This window comes from Chanos chanos, chromosome 1 (genome assembly GCF_902362185.1).
Source record: "Chanos chanos chromosome 1, fChaCha1.1, whole genome shotgun sequence".
NCBI lineage: Eukaryota > Metazoa > Chordata > Actinopteri > Gonorynchiformes > Chanidae > Chanos > Chanos chanos.
Window position 1 is genome coordinate 9,832,125 of NC_044495.1, and position 22,277 is coordinate 9,854,401.

The 22,277-nt window shown below is 41.5% G+C and overlaps 2 protein-coding genes across 2 annotated transcripts in view; one reads left to right on the forward strand and one right to left on the reverse strand.

Moving 5' to 3' along the window:
- The window catches only part of syne1b (spectrin repeat containing, nuclear envelope 1b), a 72,988-nt gene extending 61,798 nt beyond the window's left edge, over window positions 1–11,190 (reverse strand). The window contains exons 1-16 of the mRNA XM_030769204.1: window positions 11,112–11,190; window positions 9,813–9,874; window positions 6,161–6,256; window positions 5,872–5,955; window positions 4,821–4,913; window positions 4,551–4,729; window positions 4,084–4,280; window positions 3,342–3,451; window positions 2,799–2,831; window positions 2,325–2,432; window positions 2,062–2,199; window positions 1,352–1,516; window positions 1,129–1,241; window positions 802–970; window positions 598–694; window positions 160–180 (exon numbers count right to left, since the gene is read on the reverse strand). Coding sequence (XP_030625064.1) covers window positions 160–180; window positions 598–694; window positions 802–970; window positions 1,129–1,241; window positions 1,352–1,516; window positions 2,062–2,199; window positions 2,325–2,432; window positions 2,799–2,831; window positions 3,342–3,451; window positions 4,084–4,280; window positions 4,551–4,729; window positions 4,821–4,913; window positions 5,872–5,955; window positions 6,161–6,256; window positions 9,813–9,874; window positions 11,112–11,190 — 1,744 coding nt within the window. The remainder of the gene's footprint in view (window positions 1–159; window positions 181–597; window positions 695–801; window positions 971–1,128; window positions 1,242–1,351; window positions 1,517–2,061; window positions 2,200–2,324; window positions 2,433–2,798; window positions 2,832–3,341; window positions 3,452–4,083; window positions 4,281–4,550; window positions 4,730–4,820; window positions 4,914–5,871; window positions 5,956–6,160; window positions 6,257–9,812; window positions 9,875–11,111) is intronic.
- A 9,153-nt stretch (window positions 11,191–20,343) lies between these two features.
- Window positions 20,344–21,700, forward strand: myct1b (myc target 1b). Its single transcript, XM_030769216.1, has 2 exons — window positions 20,344–20,469; window positions 21,083–21,700. Exons 1-2 carry the CDS (start codon window positions 20,415–20,417, stop codon window positions 21,604–21,606), a joined length of 579 nt encoding a protein of 192 aa, XP_030625076.1. The 5' UTR covers window positions 20,344–20,414; the 3' UTR covers window positions 21,607–21,700.
- Window positions 21,701–22,277: the final 577 nt, after the last annotated feature.

Here is a 22,277-nt window from a genome sequence, read left to right on the forward strand (position 1 = left end):
ACTGATAGCACAGAAGGTGAGACCAAATCAATGCCACTGAATTGTGAGGTGAACAATAAATGCACAGCCAATCACGGAACAGTGCACACTGACTATAGTGTCGGAAGGTCTACCAACAATTACGCTAAATTTTTAGCGCCCCAGTGCCACTAAACTTACCTCTCCTGTATATTCTATTGCCTAGAACATGAAATGGACAGTTAGGGCCAGAATCATGATGCTCAGCACGGCACTCTCAATTTCAATCAAAGCCACAAAATTTTGTATTTTGCAGCAGTTAAGAGCAAACAAAATTTTGTAAGCTTGTTAGCAAAGCGATGTCCTGTGATGTGCGCAGGGTGAAAATTATAAAAAGGACCACAGCTAGAGCCTCATAACTCAAAAAAGAAAAAAAAATTGGATATGAGGATATTTACTGAGGATATTTACTGAGGATATTTATCTGAAAAGCTTGTCTTGACATCTCAATCAATTCATGTTAAGTTTAAGACAAATAAATGGAAAACTATCATCACTGATGCCAAATTAATCAAGCAAAATAACTTTACTTCTACACAAAAGAGAAAAGGTTGAGAGTGAGAGTGAGACAGGCCTTACCTGAACCGTCAGATTTCACATAAACATCAGCAGCTTGTTTCAAGGTCTGAAACGTTGTCTCATACTGCTCAAAGAACTTGTGCCCCTCAATGAATGCCTGTAAAGAAGAACACCCAGGTAAAGGTCAGAGAGCCAGATCGGCTTGCATCAGCTGAATCAAAGTTTTGATCATGGAGACACCAGACAACCAAGCAGGGAACTCACTATGTAATTCTGGAGCAACAGTTCCACTGAATCCCGTCGACCATATTTGATTATCCAGGATTTGAGCTTCGACTCAGCCAGGATAAGAAATGCCATGAGACGGTACTTCATTTCCCAGAATTCCAGTTTAGCCAGATGAACGAGAGATGATGTAGAAACATAATTAAATCTATATAGATAGACAAATAGGATAGGGAGAGAGAGAGAGGGAGAGAGAGAGAAAGAAAGAGAGCATAAAATTGCATCCATTTAAAACCCCTGCAATTTCATGTTAAAACCATGCTTTCTCAGAAAGGTTAAGGAAAAATGTGGTCCAGTGTGGCTGACCTTTCTGCCATGTCTTGGAGCTGCTCAGGGGGAACAGGAACCCCGTTGACTGACCTATCCCTGTGGATCTGTTGAAATGTCTGTTTGTGTCCTTCCAAATTCTTTAGTACCTCCTGTGGAGATACATACAGATATATATTTAGAAAATAATATGTCTATTAGAGAGAACAGTGCAGAGGTGGACAATGTGGCTGGAGCTACTATACATTTCATCAGTGCATACCCTGTGCTGTTCAAGTTTTCTGTGGATGACATTGGCCGTCTCTTCGTGGGCCTGTTGGATGGGAATATCTTCTCTTAGCGCCAGCTCCGCCCGATGCAGCCAAGCGCCAATCACTCCCAACGGTCCAGGCAGAGACTTATCCAGATGGATATGCCAGTCCAGGAGCTGATTAAAAATCATGCAAGATGATAAATCAGCAGCCCTGAGTCGAACACTCTCAATCGTTCCTTCGGCTGCCAGGCTTCACACTCCACAGAGCAGTGCAGTGCGGCACTGTCGAGCAGAGATGTTCAGAGGAACACTCTGTGTTTTTCTAGACAAAACCCTCTCTGTCCCTCTGTCCTCTTTCCCCCATTCATGAACTCCAAATGAATGGTAAACGCTCCACTTCATACTTCATCAGAGCCAACAATAGCAAGAGCAGTGCTGCCTCACTCATTAACACAAAAACAGCTCTGGGACACGCCAGGCAACACAAATAGACTCAGTCAACATTAGCAGCCTCTAAACTGCAGGGTTTGGCGTTTTTTTTTTTCAAAATAAAGAAGACAATTAGAATTAACCTGCAGGGGAGATATTAAGAAAGAGACTCAAAAGTTCCATCCCGAGGTTTGACAATTAATGTATCCGACTCCGGTTCAGAATGAATAGACGTGCTTCAGAAGAAGAGGAATGACTGTTACCGGGAACATGTGCTGTGAGACACTCACCCTGACCGACACGCGTTCCCAAGCCTGCTTCACCGGCGCCTGGTCCACAGACAACTTGCCGTCCTTATTCACCGGCTGAAGCAGAGAGTCCGTCTGCTTCTTCCTCATCTCGTATTGCACACGAAAGCTCTTAAAAGACTGGAACACAGGGAGAACAATGGCGCTGGAGCTCTCTGCACACTAATAATTCTGAGAACTGTTTCAAAAACATATGGCCAAAGCTATGGTAAAGTATGGATAGCCACATCATATGGTCCTATCACCTGGTACTTGTCCGTCAGGCTGCCCTCTGCTCCCTGGGCACGGAGAATATCTCTCTCTAGTTGGTCCAGCCAAACTTTCAGCTCCCTTAGTACCTTGCGCTCTTCCCTCTGTGAACAGGTAACAAAGTAACACATTGTTTTATCCTCCAAAGCTCACCACAATACAGCGCATCTATATGTGACAAACACATAGTACCTCAGTCTAATCAAACTCACACTACATGCCGTTTCAATGTCAAACACAGTAAAAGGACTGAACACATAAAAAAACCCCCACTGTCATTAAATTATTATTAAAGATAAGGAAAACTTTCCTCAAAAAGACCCGTGCTTTTATCATGCCATAAATTCTTACCACTAACAAAAACATTAAACGTTAAAAAAAGCACTTCTCATAACACAGTTAAGTATATTTGTTTAGTAGCTGATAAAAAATCCACATAAATCTAATGCTAGCTATTTAATACCACATACCTCAAGCATTAGTTCAATATCTTGTGGATCATACTGTCCGGGAGAGCAAGGCACACAGAAAGATGCAAACACAACACAACCAAGACGTTAGCAGAGAAAGAGAAGCAAAAGGGATCGAGAAAAGTGAGGGAGAAAAGACAGAGAATTCACAGCAGACCATGGCACATGCAAGTGTGAAGACAACCAGCCCTTACCTGCAGGGTTGGGATAGAAAGGGCGAAAGTTGGAATGGTACGAAGACGTGGCTATACACGCACAAAACAGGTGACACAGACAGAGAGACCGTATGAGCATGTGAAGAGAGGCATGACGGGAGGCGGGGGTTAAAGTGATGATGGGTCGATCTCTTCGGATGAATTCTTCCGTATCACAGGTTACGTACACTGTGCTGATCGCTAAGTGGGTTAGCCGTGACTGGTTTTGCAAGCATTACATGGACATTGTCGCAACAGAAAGGCAGACAGCAGGGCAAGCAGTGGCATATTTTTAGCTAGTGTGTGACATTTGGTTCCTTTCAGTAAGGAGGAGAGAAGACCTGGGTACCTCCTCTTGCTGTCCATCTGTCTCAGAATGCTGGGGGTCTGGATAGTGCTTGAGGAACTGAGCCACGTATGTCATGATGGACTTTTCATCTGGCTTATCCACGTCCACATCTGCCCAGAGACCCAGAAAGAAACCATACAAGCAGGAGTATACTGCTTATCTCTCCCACCAGAACACATAAACAAACAAATCTAATTGAAGCCGTGCTACCTGATTTATGATTATAAAAACATAACCCGAAGTCACATGTGTACAACTGGAGTCAAATACATATAATACATACCCTATTTTTACCTTTTTTTTTTACACATAAATACAACCACATTAAGAACCTGGTCCACAAACAAGGCTAAATTTAGCATCGCCTCAGGGTCACTGATGGAGTCTGTATTTGTGTAATGTCAACTCATATCTGATCTTCATTCATGTCTTGCTCGTATAGCAACAAGACCCACATAGAGAGAGAGAGAGAGAGAGAGAAAAAAAACCTCTCCGACTAATGAGGTCTAAGGACTCCGACTTCAAGCATAAATGAGCGCTATCTTTGCATTGCATCTTCAAAACACAGGAGCTGTATATGAAAAGCACAACAGGCTATACCCTAAAAACCACCGGTCTCATAAACACAATACTAGAAAATTCAACCTATGCGGTGAAATGTGAATGCACTGTTCAAGAATTGTTTAAAGAAGTTTAAATGAGCATTAAACGAGATAATGAGAGAGATAGGAAGCACATGAACCTTCAGGATCCAGTAAACGAGGGATGCCCAGTTCATTCTCTGCCAGAGAGAACGCCTCCTCTAGGTTCTCCCTGTTACTTCTCCTTCTCACACGCTCTATGTCCACCAGGTCAGGCCGGATGGCGTGTATGACCGAATGGAACGCCACGCCATTGCGCCAACTGGGACCAAAGTCCTTCACTTCAATACCGAGGCGCCTCAAAGAAGAAAAACACATTTATTGATTTCAGATCATCGGTTTTCAAATCTGTTACTCAGAGTCGCTGTGCTGGTAAATATTAAAAACAGAAGAGCTGGACATAATTAGTTTGATCCGACCGTTAGTTTAAGGACAGACACAAAGAAAGCACTGAGCAGGACTCATTTAAAATGAGAACATTAGGTGAACTTCAGATATTCCCATTCATACAACACAATGTCTCTGCATTTAATAGCACCATTAAAGCCGTGTGTGAAAGACGTCATACTTGGCTGCTGTGCACTGGACCCATCTGAGTAGCGCCTTTTTGGCACTGCCCTGGAATTTGGTGACAACCTTCCTTTTCATGGGCGGGCTGCCAGTTTCTGAACTGGCCATGCTCTCCACTGACGATGTACTGCTGGACAAGGCTTGGAGAGCTGGCAGGTTACTGGTCAACTCCTCAATCTGCAAAAGTTATTAATGATACAGCTAACGACCGCACTGAAAAGATATCCACAAAATCTCAACGCAGTATTTGTGCTTTCGCCCACGTTACCTGAAAATAGAGGATGATGGTCCATATCAGGCCCAAGACAATGGATGGCCTTCCATCAGCAATGTCTGTGGCATTTATGTTGACTAACTTGATCTGAAAGACAGACGGAAAAGAGGCTGACCATGAATCCATGATATGTACCATGCATGTACGACCTTTCTTGTTTTTATTTTTGTTTGTTTTTTTTGGGGGGGGTGGGGGGGGGGGGGGGGTTGGCTTCTCAGTTTCAAAGCATTCAAAACACAAGTCTGAGCAGCGAAGTTGAGTGGAGTTAATTCAAGAGTGTCGAAAAAGCAAGCCAAGCAGATAGAGCAATGCTTAAGCAAGACAGAAATGTTTGTAAAACTCTAATCTCTTTTTCTCAAAAGTGTCCAAATCCCAAGCTGCCATCCAACAAGGCAACTGTGTGTATTCTCAAAATAAATCACGCCATAAAATGGAATGATTACAGATATAACTGAGGATCCCACAAGCTTAAAGCAATTATTTTGTTAAGAGAGTAAGAAAATGTTCTTGATCGGTGAGCCAAATATTTTGTTTTCCACTGAGAACAGAATTAAGTGGGATGCTAAAGCAAGTGTAATTACACGAATGGAAGGTGAGATAAAACATTCCCTTGGATTGACTGAAATGTTTTAAAGGGTTGTTGCAAATACTTGTACGTCTGAATAACGAAAATTGCAGTAGATCAGCCAACAGCAAAACAATTACAAACAAAAATTTTTATCAATGCAAAAGACTGCTTGCCATGTACAGCATGTATAAAAACCGATACGTGTACAAAACAAGTCAACTGTGCAGTCAGTCGCAGAGTCATTACTAACCGGAGATCCTCTGTATACAGACTGAGATGAAGCATGGCAAGAAAGAGGTCAGAGTTAGCTACAGGGCCACAGAGGACCTCGCGGGAGCAGCGATTGGATAAACTCTATGAAACATTTGCATTTTGACCCCTCATTGCCCCTTTGGCTAAGTTACGTGGTCACAGCTACGTGAAGGAAACAGTGGGCACTCTGAGAGATGCGGGTCTCAGGAGACCAGGACTGCTTACCCTCCTTCCCTCCAGGAACTTGAGCGCAGTGCCGATGTTAGACACCCAGTGGATTCGTTTTAGCTGGCGGCCCTGCTCGCATGGCTGGGGGAGAGCGAGATGGGCGTTAGCGCAGTGAAAAAAAAATGGACGAAGAGAATTCAAAACATTCTAAAGTCAACACTCTAAAGTCACTACATCCAGCATAAATTCTCCTAAATTCTGTACTCAATTTTGAGGACATAATCTAAAAGGATAATCTGTGGATGTGGTGACAGGAAATGGGACAATTTATCACTGTAACACTTACTAATCTCTGTCCAGACAGCACCTCCAGCAAGGCCAGCAATTTCACCCCATCTTTGATGTCCTCAAAAAGGTCGTTGACCTCAAAAGGAGGCTTGTGCTGAGAAAAGGAAAATTTAAAAATCTAGTCAGTCAAGTCAAATATCACATAGTATCACATAATATAACGTTACATAACTCTTACTTGAAAACTATTTCACTGAAAACCACATTAATGTAATAAAACAAATACGCTCAAACAGTCAATATTGAACAAATAAAATCAATTTCAACAGCTACTGCAACCTATTAAGCAAATACAATCTTACATAAAATCCAGGAATTCCTCTGAAAGTACAAAGAGTGTTACAGACATCGGAACAGCAGAAAGACACCTGAACAGCTCATTTGTTCATATATGACAATACAGTTGGGCTGTCCTGGGCTGAAATGAGCAAAGCACACCGGCAGCAGGAAAGCTGTGATCCCTATATGGTTGGCAGTATACCAACACCTGGGGCTCTGTTATTCAAAACAAAACTGAGGAGGATTATCCACCGACTCAGTGGTCACTGAACAAAACTATGTAATTATTACATCTGTGTAGTGAATTCCAAACACACAGTGTCATTCATTTTGATTAAAAGACAATCATTATCATTTTGGCACCTGTAATGTTATAAAATAATTATTGATAAACAGGTTATAGCTACCTATAATTGAACTGCAATGTAAATAACATTAATAAAGACAAACATTAAACATGCGGTTAGTTAAACACACACGTTTAACTTCATACAAAATGGGACCAATGCCTTCTGAGAGCATGTTGCAGTTTGGCCTGTAACTAACTGGTAGAACTGAATGGATAAAAACCTCTGAGGATACAGAGAATCTTGAAATGCATGCAACGCATATCCTGCACTGCCCCGTGGGCTGAGCAACAGAGAGAAAATAGCCATTTCTTTATATAGGGGCGCTTCAAATGAATTTTTCATAGTCACAGTGTGGAGCCAACAAGAGCAACAGAGGTTCTGTTTTTTTGTTTTGTTTTTTTTCTTTTTGAAGGAAACCTGCTGTGTCATGGCACACAGAGCTGTTCATTTCACACTAATACTGAGAGAGAACAGGACAGACCTCAGTGTAGCATATGCACAGTGCCAAGTATAACTGCTTTCTTATCGCTTTGGCGCAGTTCGGTTGGTGTGATTTTTGGCAGTTAATTTTCATCATTTCACTCGGCATAATTTGCAAAAACACTTGATATCCCTTTTGCTCCCTTCTCTTCTCAAACTTACATCAACCTTTTGATGTGACCTCTGGACTTCTGAATGATTAAATACATATTTATAGAACTATGGAAAACAAAACAAAAAAAAACGGGTGTCACATGAGAAGCCGGTCCTTCGTTCCAAACCAAAGGAAACATGACTTGAAAGTTAAGGGGAAATGGAAACAATGGGAAATCCTAACTGCTGAGTTAGAGCCCAAAACTAAAAGAGTCAGAACTTTCCATCACGAAATACCACTCCCCCCCCCCCCCCCCCCCCCCCCCCCCCCCATTTCTGTCGGGCTTTCTGTAACTCTATTCTCAATAACAATAAAATCGAGCGAATCCACACCAAAGATGGTTCCATTCCGCAAGGGCGCCGCTCGACACAATTAAAATGACAATGAGACAAAGCCATTGAGAAAGAGTGAAAAAGGAGAGACAGACATTGCGGGAACAAGGGCAAAAAAAAGAAAGAGAGACAGGGAGGGAATAACACAAACATAGCAGGTACAGCTGATGCGGAGCGATCAGAAGCATCCCATTAAATCAACATACTCTTCCAGTCAGTAAGTGGAACTCAGTAAGTGAGCAGCATAAGTAATAGCTCACTGCAGTGCCTCTTTCGAGCAGCCTGCGAGACTTGGATCCTTTCAAACTTTTGCCGACCATGCTTTGAACTGCTGTCGGCCAGATCCCCCTAAACAAAGAGCCTTCTCAGTTCAATCTGTGCTCACTGGAATACTTAATCCTGCCATTTGTGTCAGATTATCCTCCCTCTGTCTGCACCAAAGTGCTTCGTCACCAAAGCAACTCACCAAGTACAATAAGGAGCCATAAAAGCCATTGAGCCAAGCAAACTACATAATTAGGTCATTCTATTTATGCGTGTCCTGAAATACCCAGTCAGAGGACATAGTAAGCATGTATTTCAAACACGTATGCTCTAGTTAAAATGCACTTTCTTATGATGAGGGCTGCTTTTTTTTCATTGGGTCTTGTGTCATCTCGGAGTACTGGACACGTACGTCAAAGGCCCTGGGAGTAGAGCACTGCCCGCTGAGAACTGTTCCTTTCCCTCATAGTCTCCATCTGTACAGAACTGCAGTTTCCAAAACACACACACACATACACACACACACACACGCACGCGCACACACTAACGCTCCCTCTCATACATAATATACCAACACAAAATCGTTGAGGGTAATATTTTTCTACAAAGCACCAGTGAACTCATACAGAATGACAGGCATTCCACAGAGAGCTTATGACTTGTCAGCTTGTCAGAAACATTTATCTGGGCAGTCCAGGTGCATCTTGTTTCTGCAAACAATACACTCTGCAAGTTAGCCATACACTATCCTGCGCTCTGTGTCAACAGGGTGTTTGGCTCTCTCCGCCCTGGGGACCATGTGACAGTTTGATATGACAGAGGCGGAGTGTGAGAGGCAAACAGGAACTGTTGTGGAAGGTGTTACTACTGCACACTGTCCACATATTTGACTGACTTTGTTTTCCTTATAAGCGCTAGTAATCGCCTTGATGGAATTTCAGAAAAAAATATTCTGCTCAGCCCAAAGGAAAACAAACACAAACTCAGCTAACCTAGACGTCCAGTCCATGCAAGTTTGTAACTGACCACTCGAAACAATGTAGTGGGTGGGCAGCACAATACAGTATTCATTTAAACACACACACATACACACACACACACACACATACAAACAAACCCTATTGAAGACCATTATCGTGATTAGCAAATGAGTCTCTTGACATTTGATTTCAATGGCACATTAAATATGACATTTAACTGTTTGTCTTCTATTAAATTACGCAGATAATCGTGAACTAATCTGAATGACCATTCTCTGTCCACACTTCACAGGTCACGGACACACAAATGCCAGCACTTGTTTCAAAAGGCTCACGGAAGAGCAAGTTCACCACGAACTTACAGAGAGTAAACCACATCAAACCACAGCATGCACAGTAACAACCACGACTGGATCAATTTCTCATCAGAGATTTAGGGTGAAGCAGTGGTGATTACTGTTTCATCTCATTATTTGACTTCAAATGTTAGAAAAAAATTGTGATCTCAATCACAATGTGGACAAGCATAACAACCCAATCTAGACTGGATAAAGAGAGATTTTATGAGATGGCATGGATGAGAAACATGTCACTTATGCTTCTTTCTGGGGTCAGGTTTTATCATAGGCTTTCATTTGACGAAGTTAACCTCTAAAACCTTATGCAACAAACGTGGTCCAGACGAAAGACAAAAATGAATAGCTACCCCTAAATTGCACTGTAATCTTTTTTTTCTCTGATTTCAAATAAATACACATCTTTTTAATGAGAAGACATAGAACGAAACTGTGGACATGTCACCTAGTCTTACCTTAGCCAGGTGTGAATTGATCCACTTTGTGAAAGTTCTTTTCTGGACCAGTTCCTGTTCATCTGAAAAAGAAAGACATACATTCGTGTATCAATAGAAGAGTCAGGTCAGAAAAACAGGTTAATAGTTTAACTTATTTTGATTTAATTTCTTAACAAACTACTTGGATATCTAGGAAATACGTGCTCTATTTTAATATTCCCTGTACCTTCCGTTTCACCACACAACATGACCCTTCAAGATTTTAGTTTCATTATTTCACGTATATCTCATTTTAAAAAGTGTTCATATTCGTATTCATATCATTTCTGTCTCAGCAATCTAGTGACCTTTATGACACTTGCGGTAAATGTGTTAATAAGAGCAGAGGGAGAGAGAGAGAGAGAGAAAGAGAGAGAGAGAGAGAAGGAGAATAGTATTCACCAGCACTGCAGGCCTGCAATTCCAGAGGTGGCACAAGTGAAAATATTGACACTTGATCAGAAATACTGTTCCATTGGCTTTATAATCACACATGCCCTGACAAAACTACCAGTTACCTTATAAAATCTATCACAGAGACACACATCTCATGTTTCCAGTTGCTTACTGATTAGTTAACAACACGTGCCACAAATATTTGCACATTAAAAGCACTCGGAGATTAAAAATGTCTGGTCGACACAGAGGGAGCCGATGACAGGTTCACAGACACGATTAGCAAACGCTGCGCGGTGTATAATGACATGGAAGGCCATTCAGGTCACCCGCAAAAAAACATCTACCAAATTCATTTAAGCAACATCAGCTTGGACAGAGTTCTCAGAGTGTATTCATTTATTTTTCTGCATGCATAATTCCAGTGCAATGTCCTAGAAAACCAAGACATTCTTTGAAACCTATGACAGAGCACGCATAACGCAACATATGCCGGCAGACCCTAGGCACGCTGAGGCCATTTTTTCATCCAACATGCGCACTTGCTATACTTCATCATCGCTCACGTGCAGCAGAAAGCGGCGCTTGCCCCCCTGCGCACACAGACGCACACAAGTGAAGCACACTGACTCTCAGGGATTATTAACTCTCTGTGAGAGAGCCGCTCAGCTGGCAGGCAGCGTCTACCGAAGCATATGACACAGCACTGTGGCAGTGCATATCCGCTTCATGCATCTGGTTCACCTACATACAGCACGCTACAGACCAAACCAAGCACGCAGCTAAACCTCCTCCTCCTCCTGCTCCTCCTCCGAACTGTCTCCGGTACCAAAAAAAAAATCCCGCCGGAGGACGAGATGAAGAAATTGCTGTCCCACTTACCACGCAGATACTGAAAGAATCCTGTCACCAGGTTCAGAGACGTGGTCTTTTTCACCGCTACATCCTTAAAGTGAGCCATTCTACGCTCCACATTCCTTTTCTCCCTCTTTACTCTTCATGTGTGCGTGTGTTTATGTCTGTGTCTCTACGTGTGAAGAAGATGACCACGGGGGGAAAAAAAAATGAGCTGTCCCTTTTTTCCTTCAGGAAGTGAAAGAGTGCTGGCAGTCTATTTTCCCAGTGAAAACACAGAGTAGCCGGGAAAGCTGGAGGATGAGCCCACCCCTCCTCTTTTCCTACTCTCGCTCTTCCACACAAACACGCGCACGCTCACACACACATGCACAAACACAGACACACACGCGCACACACGCGCGCACACACACACACACGCACACAGGCACGCTCCTCAGCAGTGGAAAAGCCTCTAATGGAGGGTCGTTTTTATGATGGGTGCCGCTTCCTGTTGTTTGCCGTGTAGAGGAGCCATGCCGTGTGGATGTGCACTGCCCCCGCTATTCAGCCTTCCAGCAGCATCCAAAGGAACCATCTATGGCACTGCTCGACCAATCAGCACGCAGGCTGAGGTGATGTCACGAGGCAGGCTGGGCAGCATGATCCTGATTTATGCAGGGGGGGTGGGGGTCAGCTCTTGTGCTACACAGCTCCCACTCTGACATGCCACAAATACAATCTCTGCGGGGACTGTGATGTAGGAATGGCTTAGCAAATAAACAGATTTGCTTTTCTTCCATTACTGCCTAAGAGCTGTGTAATAAGTCACTGGGGATTTATAGGGGCAAGAAATAATCACAGTGTGATTGCATGCGTGTGTGCAAGTGTGCGTGCGTGCCTGAAAGAGAGAGGGAGAGTGCTCTGTGTGTGTGTGTGTGTGTGTGTGTGTGTGTGTATGTGCAAGTGCGCCTATTTGTACACACAAAAAAGAGCATTATTTGAACCCCTCTGAGATCCAATTTTCATTTTTTGATTACATCATGCACTTTGGTACTTTTGGTATGTGGATGATTTTCAGAAATGACAAAAAAATGTGTCCTATAAGCGCATTCATACATCATTATTTTCTGTCAGCCAGAACAGAATTAGCCAAAGTCTATCCTGTGTTACAACAACACTACTCTATACTTCCAATTATTAATCATTTATGCCAAAGGCAGAGCGGCCCATCTGCCACCTGCTCTCTTATTGTCAGTGTCATTGCTCAAGTGCTCCTAAAGAAAGGCTCAACTAAGCATCTGGGTTCACCCTGACTGGACTATTAAGCCACTTATTTTACTCATCAGCCTCACATGACAGTTCCTTATTATCAGTAAAACTGTAGTCTGCAATGGCTGGTACAACTTTGCCTTGGTGATGGAACAGATACGCCTAGAATTACTTTCCGCTATTAAGAAATTCACATAGAATCATCTTAAACATGTTTGATTGAATTTAGCACCATTTCATGTTTTGTGTCTCTTTAAAACACTTGTGTGGCTCTCACAAAGCATGATGGCTCCATGCTAATCCATTTAGAGGGGGAAAAAAATCCATTTTCTTTCCTTGTTCACTTTGTGGCATAGCCTAAGTATTTGTAATTCAATCAGCTTTTTGTTTTGGACCATGTAGAGAATTACTGGGAATATCCCCAACTCTTGACTCAGTCATCCAAGCTAATGTAATTCATTTAAGAGAAATGGTTCAAAACGTTGACCTTGTGATACAGAATCCATATTCACCTACTCATCTGATGATACTTTCAGATTACTGTACAGACTATATGACCAACTGATTCACAATAAAGAGAGGGGCTTAAACAATTACACTGAAACATGGACCATTATTCCAAAGAGACTTCAAACCTAACAGGACTGTAAACTGAATAAGAGAATCAAAGATGGCAGAGCTGACAGTGTTTGTTATATTTGAAGAAAATAATTTTGAATCATGGAATCATGTGTGGTTGTATTACTTCAGTTACTACCTCTGTTTATAAGAGAAATCCTTCAATTCATCTGAGATTATCTCTTCTGTTGTGTTAAAATTGAAACCCCTCATATTATAACCACTAGGTCAAGACTACAACCATCCACAAAACTCACCAGAATACACCGAGTATGTTGACAGGCAATACTTAAATGATATTTGGCTCTAATTCCTTGAAATACACAAACAATTACATAGTCAATTTGTCAGCTAGTGGAGCTGTCCAGTCCTGAACTTTGATCAAACATTTAAGTCTGAGGTTCCGATGCCATACATGCACACTTAACTGACACCTTCTACTAATAAACCACAGACAACTCTACTTCCCCCATCAGGAACAAATGAACCTTGCAATTAAATAATCAGTTGAAATAGGTGTTCTTCTTCGTGGACTTTGTGGGGTTTGCACTGATGAGTTGGTTCTTGGCCTCCTCTATTGTACTGTTAGAGTCCGTCTTAATAATACGGTTTATGTCAGTGTACATTACTCGTTCTTACAGACAGTGAAATCTTGCACTATTAATAACACGAAGCATCAGAGCTAAATATGTGCTGAAACCTCGCTCTCTGGCTGTGCATCTGTAATTGTACGAGTGACTCATACTTAAGCAGAGGTAGATGACACTTTTGAGGTAATATGAGCACATAGCTCTCTATAAGGCTTTAAGGAGAATTTAAAGGAGGCCATTGTGTCATACATTTCATGTAAGTTCCTGATACCATTGTCATGGCAGAGAAAAATAACTCTTTATGATAAAATCCCCAAATGATAAAATCTATTAATTTCCAATCCATTCGAGGAAATGTTAGCATACAATCCCAAATAAACAGAGGTACAGAAAACACAGCGCCATCTATTGCTCGACACTGGAATGATGACGAAATGCAGTGTTAAATACAAGACTGCATTAAGCGATTCATTCAGCCAAGCACATCAAACACAACTCCTAATGTATATATTTAACACACTTAACACACGCATTACCACTATAACTGACAGCGATTTCTGTTTCTAATATGACGTGCTTTTGTGACCATAAAGGTTTTGAGTGATTATGACAATATGGTGACGTCTTTAGAGTTTCAGTAAAGAGAAGAACATTGAGAGAATCTCTGCTATTGGCGGAGTAAGACAACAGTACTGGCACTCGGTGGGAGATAAGATCAGATGGGGAACTCTTGTCCGAGAGTTCCTGCCAGCTGCCTCTGACACTGACAGAGATTTAAGCTAAGTGTTGAGTCCTTGTCTCTCTGACTGACAGCTTTACCCCATTTGGATGAATACGGGTATGTTAATCATTTCGATGAATACAGATATATTAGTGCAATCAATGCAGAGAGTCACGTCCCTTAATAATGATATGACACAGATTCTCAAAAAAAAAAACCCCACTGTTCCAAAACCTTATCTTTGTTTGATATAATTTAAATGCAAACAGGTCACTTAAAACATTTCACTGAGCTTTAAATAGACATCGTCGGTACGTTACTTGGATCTTTTTCTTTTTAAAAATGGCGGGAAAAAAAATTCCTCCAGAGGGCATACTTCTGATCACCCGAAACTTAAACAGAAGTCACTCGAGTTAGGTACTCGCGAATGCTGCAAAAAACCCATGCTGGTGAGATTTGACGAAAAGGCGGCCGCAGAAAGATGGCACGCTATTTTACCGCAGACACGCTGCATGTCGTGCCCCCTGAATCCCACGTCACAGAAACACAGGACAACCCACCAGCTCTGAGGCAACCACAAGAGACAACTGATACTGAAAGTAGAGAAACGGAGATGTGTACTCACACACACACACACCGCAGCCCATCCCTCACAACGCATAACACCCCTTTATTTATCAAAGTGCTCCTATGGCAACCACTTTTCTGATGCTGTACACAGTGACAAGAGTTTATCCAAAACCTGGTTGTTTCAGTTGCATGAATTTCCTCCTTGATGCAATCATAGTTTTGACTATGTTTCTGCTTTTTTTTTATGAAGGTGTTAAAAAAAAGAAGGCATAAAAAAACATAAAAGAGAAAGATTGCACAGTTCCACTCTGTCTAGTTTGGCCTGTGACCCTTCTTGTTTAAAATGAGATTAGCACTTTATTTTAAACCTGCCTTAATAAGTTCTGGTTCAAGTTTTCTACTCCTCTTAATTCTGAAATTTTTGCGGTTTGGTACAAACAAGCTGGCAACACACACACGCACACACACTTCCTTCCTCTGTTAATTCTCTTCTGCAGTATTACTCTCAGTTCAGCTTTTATCATTTGCCTGCAGTGTGTGTGGACATGTCCATGGCAACAGAGGCCACACATTAACCCACACTTAGAACACCTCTGTCATCTACAAGAGAACCTCATTAGGACTTCCCACTATTCATCCTGAGCCACATAATTTCACCGCCCTTTTCTTAAATAACTAACAGTGTTGGTTTTCTTACCAATGTATTGAAGTGGGCCACTGCAGTGAAGATGAATTGCTTCATAGGCATACAGGCCTTCTGACCACAGTCTTATCAAAACAGAGAGTAAAGGAATAAGCATCCCAATAATATGGTAAATAAACTAAAAGCAATGCTGAGTAAATTTCCTCATTCCTCCCTAATAAGGTCTGAGTGGAAATTAGTTCTAGTTAAAGGGTTTATAAATTGGTTGTTAGCATGGCTAATCTTTGATAAATCATAGTTATTGGCTGTATTCTCCATGTACTACAGAATAGTATATTGCATGAAGTATAAAGTGTGTCTGTGCATGTCCAGACATGCCTTAATAGCATGTTTTTATGCATATATTAAATGTCCAACACTCCAACACATACACACACACACACACACACACACACACACACACCCTCTAATAAACTTCCTCATAAATAAACCACCAAAACAAATTGCCAAAAGACAAATTACCACAGAACGTCTGACTCTGGATTACTATTTGCACATACAATAATAAAATTAACCTTTACTGTATCACTGACTCTTTTGTTAACATAGTTGGCGACTTATCAAAGTTAATTTTGAGTGCAACATTATTCAGTTAACTGGAAGGCGTTCCGAGAAACATCTGCTCACAATTAGTCACGAGGCACCGCAGCGCTCAAAAGTCCCTCTGTATTAGACCAGGCCAGAGGTTATTACCATTGCTCTCCCTGCCTATTTGCATCCGGCCATATTTCAAAGTGAGACTGGGCCTTTTGAAGTAGCAGCAGATCAATGGAAATTGAGGGAGGAAGGTAGAGAGCTGGGGTTAACAGCATGAGTCAAAGATGGCACAGACCTAAATACCTGATCAGAGACACAGGGCAGCCACCTCTCAGTGGCAATGGCGTGGAGTGTCCTTCTGAAAGAAGGGGAACACATGCAGGGACTCCTAATATTGATTCATTCCCTTCCCAAGGACAGGAGGGGGATCAGATTCTGTCTGTCTCTGTAAACACAACGCGGTCATCATGGAGTCCCTGGGCACTCACTGACTCCAGTGGCAAAGAGTGCATGGTTTAATCTAATATGTGTCAAACCGCGAGAATCATTGTTATGACTTCCTAATTGAATATTCATAACAGCGGTTATTTGCGAGAAGGGAAGCATATTCAAAGTAACATTAATCACGCACGGCACATGGATTTGTACTTTTCTTTTCCATCCTGAAAAGGTTAAAAACGTCGGTGACTGGAAAAGTTTAGCCAAAACATAGCCATCTACGTCCTAATGAACTTTTCCACATTACTATTGCCATGCTCTACAATCAATAGTTTGGAAAATCCATTTTCATAGATAATTTAAACAAGTCATAAGAATGTCAACAATTCCAAAATTCTGTCAATCAAGAAACCACTCAAACACATGAGTAGGAAGATAGAGTTCAAAAGGTGCATCTGCAGAACTCATAATTGATGTTTATACTTAAAGGTCATAATTAGTGAAAGCTTGAGACAGTGAGGTGAAGTTATGCTTGGTTTTCAACCGACACTTTATCTGAGCAAACAAAAGGACCAATAGCACTGTTATCTTAGACACTTCCTTTCAGGAAACATCTCAAATAAGACAAGACTAAATAATACAAAGTGTTTCATAAAATATAGACAGGTGCTCAAAACTGAACATGTGACTTTACTGTTCAGGCAGGAAGTTAATGCAGTAAATGGTTTTCAACAAATCTCTCATTTTGTATTGCCCTGTCAAGACAGTATGAAATTAAATGAAATGTTCTTTTAGAGGGAAGACTTATCTAGGCCAGTTAAACAATACTGTTCTCTGTTGCCTGATGACCACTGGTGCTTGTGATCTATGTCTAATTTATTTAATCGAATCTTCCATTAACTTGGCTGACAAAACCCCCCCCCAAAAAAACAGGATACCATCCACAAATAAAGAGTGCTAAAAAAAGGAAGAACAGAAATACTTCCTAACACCTTTCTCGTCTGAAGGAATGTCAGAGGAGAGGAGAACCGATTGTTGCCATTGAAGAGAAATCTGGCATGCCCCGTGGCACTGCAGCATAGACAGTCAGCTCCCAGTCAGTCAGAACACATGAACTCTCATCACTTTAAAGCTACACATTCTCTAAAGTGACTCCCCTGACACTCAGTTTGTTTCTTTGTTTGTTTCTTTGTTTTTACATATAACATTGGTATAGCTGCGATATGGATGTTATATATTGATGTTACTGCTGCATTTACAGATACACGGATTCTTAGACAGGTGACAAAACTGTGGCCATATTACTGTCATTGATTCGTATTCTTTGTATCTTTGTTTTAGCAGGAGACAGCAGAAAACATCTCTATCCTGCCCGAGCAACAAGAAGTCTCTGCCAAAACTCCCGGCTGAAAGCCACTGATTCAGCAAAATCTCTCACTGACACACTGAAACGGGGGGAGCTATGAGAGATATAGGACAGTATGAGAATATCACTTACCTTGCAATCTTTGCATCACATTCATAATGTCCTTGGGGGAGTGCCCAAAGGATCTTGGTGAAGCCATGGTAACTCTCTGGATGTATGAGTATCCGGGATCTACCACACAACGCTAACACACTGTCTCACTCATTCAGTCAGTTGAGCAGACGCTGCAACACTTTCTTAGGAGGGCATCCCTACACGCCCCTCCTGCAGCTCTCTCTCTCTCTCTCGTTCTCTATCACAGGCAGACTCCAGGAACTAGATTTGCAGATGCTGTAGACGATCCAATGAGAGAGCAGGTTGCATTTAGTCTTGTGGCCAATAGCAAACCTTATTCCTGATATGGCCCTAAAATGAAAAACATAAAAGTATGAATATGTCTTTAACACCTAAAAAATATAAAACAAAAAAGCAAATACAACCCAGTGTGACTTAGTGTCTGTGTTGTCAATATGAAGTAAGAACCGATGACAAAACAAAATATTTACACACAGTTATTTAGAGAAAACATCTCAGAGGTAGTGGGTAACACCACGGACTCCAACAGTATGCCAGTTTGCTAACATCACTCTCAGATAATTGTGATGAAAATATTAGACAAGCTGACGCCTGCTTTGGCATCTTGCTTCACACAATATTGCACCTCTGTGTCCGTGAGAATATACATCTGCACGTACACCTTATAGTGATATCTGATTTCCAATTCAATTACGAGCACAAACGGAACTAACTGATAAGTTACAGAAAAGTACCAACCACAGAGTCTGAAATAGCATGAGAGCTGCTGCATACACAAATGTCTCTCATCGCCGCAAAGTGACATAAAAACTGTCACATAAATATCGTGAAAGCAGAACAGCGCGTGAACGTTCAATTCAAGAAGTCTTGCAAAAAACATCGGAAGTTGCGTGCAGTAGCTCATTTCTGGCTCTTCGATACATAGGGACTTTTGCAGACATTACCAAATAATGTTTAAAATATTCGACTGTTTTCACACTTACTCTCTCATGCGCTGATAATGTCTTATCGCCTTGTATCCCTTTGTAGCGTGCGTGGTGCAGTGCATGACCATCTGTTTCAACTGTTGCCTATGGAAACGATCAAACAATGTTGCTGGCCGAAAGTCCCGTATTGCACACGTGAACAGAAATAAACCAATAAGGTGTATCAGTCTCTGCAAGAGAAATACTTTTCTGCAGTTTCTGCAAGAGGAATACCTTTTTCATGGAAAAAGTTGCAACCGCAGGAAAAAAAAAAAAAACAATAAACAAATCAATCACATTTCTTAGCGCAAACTAAAAGTTACTTCCCCTGAAGTAAGGATTCAAAACTTTTTCTCTCCTTTTTTTTTTTTTTAACAAAAAAGTCATGTTCAGTCTCAGTTGATCATAATTAACCTAACAAAAGCTATGATTCAAGAAATGTAGGCTCATTTTAACTACTGAGTATGTGCCAGAAACTAGTCCATAAACTGAAAGTTGACCTTTCTTTTTCCCCCTTTTTTTAAACATATACAATACTGACATCTGCTGGTAATTGTTGGTATGGTAATTATTGGCCAGTAATGACGCTTTTCTGCATTTGTATTGCCACGTTTAACCTCAGCGTCAGTGTGGTGGGAAAAACACATACAGACACACAGACACAGACACACACACACATTAAGATAAACGTGATTTTATGTGAACTGAAGATAATACGGACCACAACAAATCTCTCTGATTTTGTCTGTGCTGAGTTTTATCAGCTGGCCAAATACGTTTGTAAATAGGGTGCATAATGATGGTACACATCGGTGAAAAGTATCTGTCAGTGCCACAGAATTTAACCGTCTTAAGGAGCCATTAGGGAAAACATTAACAGAGGGAAATCTCAGAGGAGGATGTTCAGTTGATAGAGCAGCAGCTTTCAAGAGCCCATTGTTTTCTGAAGGAACCCTATCAAAAACCAAGCACACCAGATGGAAAATTTTGGATGTAGTGAGATTATGTCTCTTCCTGGAATTTCCACCAAACTTTGTGTCCCGTTAAGTGTGCTTACTTAATTGTAATTCCTACTGAAGTAACTATTCACCCATACAAAGGGAAATGAAGGCATCAAACATCTTTTACACATATGGTCACCTCTTCACAAAATGGAAGCGGTAAACCATTGTATTGTAATGCTTAAAACAAAGGACGTGATGCAAGAGGAAAGAGCGGAGTTTTCCTGCACTTCTGTCCCACACAGATAAGCCAAACACACTCTAATTTTAAAGGTAAAGAGGCAGGAAGCATGACGACAAAGCTTCCGTTTTTGAATGGAAAACAAAAGAAAATGTACAATCTCCCTGAGAAAGTTTTTAGACTTAGAGGGTTCTCTAACAGCCAGAGCGCTGTCTGTGTATGTAGGTTGTCGTTCTGTGTCGAGCTTATATGCTATGGCTGTTAATGAGACAAATGCCATCCTGGAGATACTAAAGACATATGATTTTGGTAAGTCTTTGAGTGTGTGTGTGTGTGCATGCATGTGCGGGTGTGCATGTTTGTGTATGTGTGTGTGTGTTCTTGTTTTTGCAAACTTGGACATTTTATTGAAAGCATGCCATTCTCCTGTGGGTTGCCTCATCAAACTTGGGTCAAATCATGGTGTCCACTAGCAAAAAAAAAACAAAACAAAGAAGCTTTTTTTCTGAATAAAAAGAAAAGGTATTAAAATGGGTGTGAAAGTGTTTTTGATTAGGGCTAGGGTTAAAGTTTGGGTTATGTTTAGGTTTAGGGTCAAGTTGTTGTTCTTTACATTTGTTGCAATGGAGTTGTCAGTGTCATCAATGGAGGTTCCAAAATATGTGTGTGTGTGTGTGTGTGTGTGTGTGTCTATTTTGACAAACACCAAATGTTATCTTAAAATGTAAAAGAAAAATGTATGTTTCTGTCTATTTTGATAAACACCAAATGTTAGCTTAAGATTTAAAAGAAAAATTCAGTACTGCTGTTTATGCACACACTATTCAGTGACCATTTGCATACAAGTCTTTTGAATGTATGAATGTCCCAGAGTTATTACAATAGAACAATACATTTTAAAATTTTAATTTGTTTTCTCCAGAGGAACTGATTCTGGCCTTCTGTTTATCAATTCTTGTTGGTCTTCTGCTTGGAATCTTGGTCTTCATTCTCCTAACATGGATGTCCAGACAGAGAGCCTCTCTAAGGATAACCAGACGTTCAAAACAAGCGTCTAGAACAAAGAACTCAAACAATTCCCTGAATTTAGGCCTCTACAGAAGCAATGGCTTCAGCCGAAACAGTGACAGCCTGGGAAGTCCCGTCTTAAACCTTCACAGACAGACCTCTATAGATCCTGCTGATCCACTGGGCCGAACCCCAAGTTTCCAAGCTTCCACTTTTCGCCCGCTGCATAAGAACAATAAGACGAAAAGCGATGAAAATGATGATGGAAACAAAAGGTCTTCACCCAGTAATGTCAATATGGCAATGGATCCCTTTGATTCAGTGCCAGCAGAGTCCTTCTGGCTGGGAAAAGGCAGTCTAAGAGGATTTCTTCCGAAACAAACCCCACCGCCTGCATACGACAGCGTGATTCACATGTTCCAGGAGACATCGACCTGATCGGACTGTCTCATACTATGGAGACAGGTTAACAGCAAAGGACGTGATGAGATACTGTACATGAGGGGAAGGCAAGCCTCCTCCTGAATTAGAGTGTGAATTATTCAATGACCGGGGGTGGGGGGGTGGTGTGTCAACTTTTTCTCCAGAGCTATATAGCATAGGATATATAAATGTTTCGATCCCACCTAACTGTTGTTTTTACCTCTTTTGGAGGGGGGGGGGGGGGGGGGGGGGGGGTCCAAGTCTTAACTGGAGGGCCAGACCCCCCCCCCCCAGCCCCGTATTTTGAACCGTGTCCTTAATGACCTAAGGGTATGGGGGCTTTTACCTAAGCCCTAAACAAACACACCCTTTTCAGCAATGCAAGATTTGTAGGCACTCTGAATCTTTGATTTGTTAAACTGAAGATGCTGTGGAAAAGGGCTGGAGTGTAGCTCCCCAGGGGCATGTTTGCCTACCCGAGTTTTGTCCAAAGAGGTCTTCCACCAAGGGCTGTTGGGCACTGCATGTCTTGAGGATGGACAATATTCTACATGAACATGCAAAGTGTACAACTCTCACCACAGCCCACTTTGTCGCTTTATATAGATCCTACATAAAAAGGAGACTGGAGAGCAGGCATGAATGTATGTTTATTATACATTGTTGAGATGAGGTTAGCATTTCCT

Coding starts and splice junctions, on each gene's coding strand:
- myct1b (XM_030769216.1), top strand. CDS start 20,415: ATGGCTGTTAATGAGACAAATGCCATCCTGGAGATACTAAAGACATAT. Junction 20,470..21,082: donor ACTAAAGACATATGATTTTG/GTAAGTCTTTGA, acceptor TGTTTTCTCCAG/AGGAACTGATTCTGGCCTTC.